At 38.4% G+C, this 6,066-nt stretch overlaps 1 protein-coding gene across 1 annotated transcript; it reads right to left on the bottom strand.

Annotated features, from left to right (window-relative positions):
* Positions 1-853: 853 nt before the first annotated feature.
* Cbr-sra-37 lies at positions 854-4,843 on the bottom strand (the record flags this gene model as incomplete). The annotated part of the gene is made up of 5 exons (XM_002645650.1): positions 854-1,096; positions 1,140-1,338; positions 1,384-1,746; positions 1,794-1,948; positions 4,658-4,843. The coding sequence occupies 5 exons, from the start codon at positions 4,841-4,843 to the stop codon at positions 854-856; spliced, it is 1,146 nt and encodes a 381-aa protein (XP_002645696.1).
* Between the last annotated feature and the right edge of the window lie 1,223 nt (positions 4,844-6,066).

Genomic DNA, 6,066 nt, shown 5'->3' on the forward strand with positions numbered 1-6,066 from the left:
AAAATCTTGAGCGAAAAGTTGAATCATTGTTTCGAAAAAAGGTATTCAGTGTTTTTTTTCTTCGAGTTATTTTTCAATACATTCTAAAAATCAATAAATTCATTTTCAAAAACAAAAACAAAATTCAAAAACAAAAATTCATTTTTCAAAAATTTTGTTTTTTTTCTGCCGGGCCGCCGGGCCGGGCGGGCCGGGCCGGGCCGCCGGGCCGAACCGGGCCGGGCCGAAATTTCACAAGTATGCTTTAAATTATGTCAAGAAGTGGTCAACTGACAATATGTTTATCATAATATCACAAACATTGTTCCAATTGACGTCCTTTTGATATTTTTTACAGGAACCAAGATAAACTAACTCAAAATTGGCGAATGACCCTCTATTAGAACGTTTACGGCAATTGGAGTGTGGGGGAAGAAACAATAAGAAAAATAAGATTTCCAAAAACCGTCTGAAGATTTCGAATTACCGAGAGATCCAAAGTTTGGATTCCAAACATCAACCGAGAAAAAAATGGTTCACTTGAAAACTTAAAAAAATTTCAAGGTCAAGAACTTCGGGTGATTAGAAAATATACAATAAAACCTATAATAGAATGGTCCCCACACTACCGAGTTTGAGCTAATTTTTCTCGGCTACTATGCAAGATATCAAATATCTGTAAACTGATAAAATGTTTGTGATATTATGATAAAAATTATATCAGTTGACAACTTTTTCATATCTTCGACAGAAACCGAGATAAATTGGCTTGAAGTTAACAGATAGTGCATCCTTCTATTGCAGGTTTTTAGTCAAACTCAAAAAAAACATTTTAAAAAACAAAGTATGAAAAATCTGGACATGTTTCAAGTAATTAAAGTTTGGTGGTTTGGTATCTCGGAGATCTTAGTGTGCTTTGACCGGAACGAGAAGAAGCTCGATCCGGATACGTCTTATCATAGTGGTTGTCCCAGAACTTCGAGATAATATCTTGGAACCTTTCAGTCGGAAACTTTTCTTTCATTGCATTTTCCAGTCTGACCAGTTTTTGAGCTCGGTCGCATTGAAACACAAAATCGTAAAGAAACATGGAAAAGAAGGCGTTGTAGGGAATCAGCTGAAAGAATTTTACAGCTTAGGACCATGTGAACTTCACTTACAAAGATCCAAGAAGCCAATTGTTTGTAATGTGCAAGCGTCATTATTGGGAGAAGAAGATGTCCCAGGTGACTGAAGCATATGTAGACAGACATAATGACGCTAGAGCAGATAATTATTGGAAAGAGGTTCCCAAGTATTTTTCTAGATTCATGTGTTGTGTATCTAGGAGATAACCAGCCATTGTCATTATGATTCACGCTGAAAAGAAAAAGAATAACTATTCACGATTCTAGTGCGATTTACCTCAATTCACTGCTACCGTCTATACATTCGTAACGTTTACGAATAGTCCGGTTACACTTACAGACATATAGACATATGCCTAATGTCACAAACTCCAGCAATAACTGAAAGCGGAACATTTCATAAACTCGGTGTCTGATAGATGGGCATGACGAGAAAGCGTAGCAATTTGTGAGAAGCTCAGAACTGTCCTCCATCCATGTAACCCAGGAGACAATAACTAGTGAAAGCACAGCAAAAGTAGAGGAAACATAGTATCCAAATTTCGATTGCATATGCTCATAGGTGCCAAATTGATAAATGGCGTATGCTCGTTCTCCCATTATGGAAATCCGCATGAAAGAGCCCAATAGATTGCTGAAGCTGAAAAAAGACAGAATGGTTTTAACGCATGATGTAGAGTTACATACAAGAAGATGCGACGGAGGAATGAGCAACTCGAGGTTTGGTAAAGATAGTCACAGTCTTCTTTCGCCATTATTGCATTGAGGAAGAGAGACATGTAGTTGATCAAGGTGGCTGTGGAGAAGAGAACAATGGATCCCATATGAACAAACATCAGAACCTGAAAACACCAGTTTATGCTGTTTTGGCCTCAATTTTATTTCATTTTGGGTAATTGTAGTTGGGCATAGTTTTTAAAGTAACATAAAACATCTGATAGATACCTCGCCTTCAAGCCGTGAAATTTAAGCTCACATGTCTCAGTTTCTTCAAAAGCTATGAAAAATTCGTCAACTGATAAATTGTGTAAAATGTTATGACGAACAGTTTATCATTCGATAATTTTTGTCTTTTTGACAGGAACCGAGATAAGTTGGGCTTGAAGTTGATAGTTAGTCAGGTCTTACAGTAACTTGGTCTTTGATTTTCCGAACTACAATTGTACATCTGTATTTAGTGTCAACTAATCAAATAAGTTCGTATCTGGCACTATCTTCCCACTGGGGTTCCCTTTGTAGACATTGCGCGTGGCCTAAAAACATCAGAATGTCTACACAGAAAAAATTGCCTACGTGATGTCCAGAAGCTCTGTTCAGGAACAAAATGATTAACACGAAAATTGCTGTTTTTTTCAAATCACATCACTTCACTTCTAGTCAACCACGTCATTGACACAAAGAACGTGAGTGAGGTATACTGTAGCTCATAATGAAAATGTTTTATAGATATTGCTACTTGAAGCGAAAACCCTAGACAGCACTGAACCGTAAACTAGGATTTGAAGTCTGCAGAATTTTTGTGTTTTTTCAAAGAATTTTTGAAAAATGCACCATCAGCAATAATTTTGAGCGTCATCTGTATTGACGCTGTCCCAACAGACTTAACCAAACGGATCGAGTTCTTCCACATGTTTCAGTTGTACACGTTTGAGAACCGCGATGATTCAGAATCGCGACGTTTTAAAACCGGAACGTTTCAAAACCGCGAACTTCAGAGCTCTGACAATTCTAAACCGCACAATTTAAGAACTGTGATGTTTAAGAACTGAAACGTTTCAGAACCGCGAAGCTTCTGAACCTTGACGATTCAGAACTGTGACGTTTCAAAAGTCTTTCATATCCACGATAATATTCTCTTTATTCTGTTTTTCAACCTGGTGAGGCGCTTTTCAAAACGAGAAAAAACCCCATTCGTCAAAATGACTACCTCAACAAAAGGCCACAATTATAGTTACCTTAAAATTTTTCAAGACTTCATGATCTGGATCTTTGTTCGTCAATAAAAAAAGGATTACTGTATCTCTCGAAATTCTAGAAAATTCGTTCAACGGAAATGTGTTTGTTTTTACGACCCGATGCTCACGCATTCAGGCGTAGCTTATCAAATGCCTTCTTTTTGAACTTGATGAGTAATTTTAGGGGAAAAACATTTTGATGTTTCAAGTCCCTGCCATAAGATTCTTGAACTTCTGGCTTGTTTTTCTCATTCACCTCGTTATGGTTGGCTAACGAAAAACCAAATACCACGTCTTCAACTAGACTACTTTTTCAGCAGCATCTCTCTAGTCTGGTAGATATTGGCTATGTAGAAACAAGACATCATATGGTGTTGCTCTTTGAACGATATGATGTGAAACTACATTTCTTCCGCCTGATTTATGAAACAGCGGATAACGTTCGACTACCGTAACCTATCCCTTGGGAGCGAATCTCAACCTCCACTTCCGTGTTGTTTCGAAGAAACACTGAATGCGGAAAACATGCATCATTCTCAGAACACATCGAACAACTTGTCAACTCAGAAGAAAACACCATGTTTTTCACACAATCAGTCCCCCGCTTCCATTTTCACACGGTTCAGACGTCATTGAATATCTGGAAACATATCTGCACGTTTTTCACAAGGTTCCATCTCGTAATACATGGAAAAAATCACTTTGGATATTGAAAAAAAACTGGAGAGAAAGCTTCTGTACAGTATACGGATCTGCCATCTAGCAGCATATTTTCTTCGTATCCTAGAATCACTTGCTAGAATAAGTACAGCAAACCTGTGGGCTTCCTTGTATGTCGCATTTCTCCTAATATTTTTGCTCTGGCATACCTAGCTACGGTAGCAGCAGTAACCAAGAATGATACGATGTTAGTATAGTGAGCAGCTACAGAAGACCAAGAAATCAGACGAAACCAGGGCGTGGCTATCGTGATTTCAACCGGTCACTAAAGTTGGCGAAACCGTATTTTTCAGTTAATTTTTTGGCCATTTTGATCATTTTCAGGATTTTGGATTTTTTCGAGAGTGTAAAACAGACCTAGACCGAAAATTGTGCATTCACAAATTTTTTCAAAAATTTCTAGTTTTTCAGCTATTTGCTGATTTTTGAAAGACACCTTTTTTGCCCGTTGTACCGAAAACGTGGAAAAAACGTTTTCAATCTAGGCCTGTTTGATACTTTCCAAAATGTTCAGAAGGATCGGAACATTGGCAGCAGAGATCTGAATAGAAACACTTTTGTATATTTTCTTGACTGGTACTTTAGTACATCGATCGGCTACACAGCTTGCCATTCTATGGCTTAGCTGGTAGAAGGTCTATGGTTATGCCCACAAATTCAACTCCTTCAGGTTAAGGTATGAAAGACATTGCAAGATATTTATTTTTCATTTCCCCAAGATCTGTTATTAATTCGTGTGGCCTCCTGATAGTCCATTACCTCCTGCTTTTCTTTTACTACTGTCAAAACGCCTATCTTTATTAATGTTTCCTGGATAAGATCCACGACCTCTCGTTTCATATTATCCTCATCTTCCCATATCTCATGTGAACTAACCTTCGTATTAACATGGTAGGCACGCCAGGATGTGTAACTGCAGCAAATTTTCCACAACATGTAGTATGTTCCGGCAGTGGCCAGCGTGTGGAAGATGGACGGAATTAAATACAGTGGACTGCTTACTGTAGCAGCAGCTTCCTCACATTGGGTGATATTGTAGACCTGTTCCTTGGACAGGTCCATGGTATCCTGAAAATAAGAATTTCAAATAAAAGGAAATGCTGAAACACGAAAACATGGGAAGGCAAACAAGAAAATGCGAGGAAGCAAGGCGGATTGGGTTGGAAAATGTGAGATTGAATGAGAAGAATGGGCGCGAGAGGAGCAGGGCCGAAATGGGCGGCGCCAAGGAGCTAGAATGAGACAGATAAGAAGAGAATATGAGCAGGGGTGGAGAACACAAGGGAAGATGAGAAAGGGGGAATTTAGGTAAGCTTGAGAAGATTTTAAGCAGAAGTGATAAGGGAGAAGATGCTGGAAAATAGTGAAAACTCTTCACTGAAGAGGATGCGCCTCGGTGAATTTTGTGTATTGAAGCTTAGGAAATCGGTTTATTCGGTTGAAACACATGAAGTTCTTAGAATTCTTGCAAGTTGAAAATGCGCAATGATTATCAAGGAACGTTCCGGAGTAGAGATTTTGCAAAAAATGGGAACTTTGTATTATTCGGCGGAGGCCGTGACGCCCACGAGGTCCCACGACGACAAATACTGTAATCTGATATTATTTATATTGAATTTTTTCAGCATTCATCATCTGTTTTATGTGATTTTTCCTTGAACAAATGGGGGAGAAATAAATAAAATTGAGAAAATGAATCCATAAAAAATGTTTTCAGGTTACGGTAATCGTCGTTGTGGGGGCCTTCCACAGCTCCAACTTTCTTTGTATTACAATAATACGTTTGCAGAAAAGAAACTTTGTACCCACACTCTTTCGAAGAGTCTCTTCTTGGTGGTTTGATCTCGTTGAATTCGAACTTTGGAATTATGTATAAATTTAGAAGACGTTGAGTATGAAATATTGTACGTATACAACATTGTCTTAGTCTCACTATGCACGGCCAGGGACATCCAGAAGAATGTGCCGGCCGGATTATGAATATTATAAAGGATTACCGGCGTCCATAATGAGTATTGGAGTTTCTGACAAACGGATTTGAGGAGATAACCTGTAGAACGCATTTTTTCTTTGTGTCATTGAGCTAATTTCTTTGTGTCATTGAGCCCGCGGTATGTCCGGGGTATCAGGTTCTTGTGATAAAATAGAAGAAAATCAACAAGAAATGTAACAAAATCGGTTTCTTATGAACAAGTTAGAAAGAAACAACAAATAAAAGCTTAGAATTCAAGCAAGCTTACTTGAAATCCTTAAAAGAGTCCCTAGAACAACCACGAGCCAAATCC

Source organism: Caenorhabditis briggsae, assembly GCF_000004555.2.
Source record: "Caenorhabditis briggsae complete genome, chrX, whole genome shotgun sequence".
NCBI lineage: Eukaryota > Metazoa > Nematoda > Chromadorea > Rhabditida > Rhabditidae > Caenorhabditis > Caenorhabditis briggsae.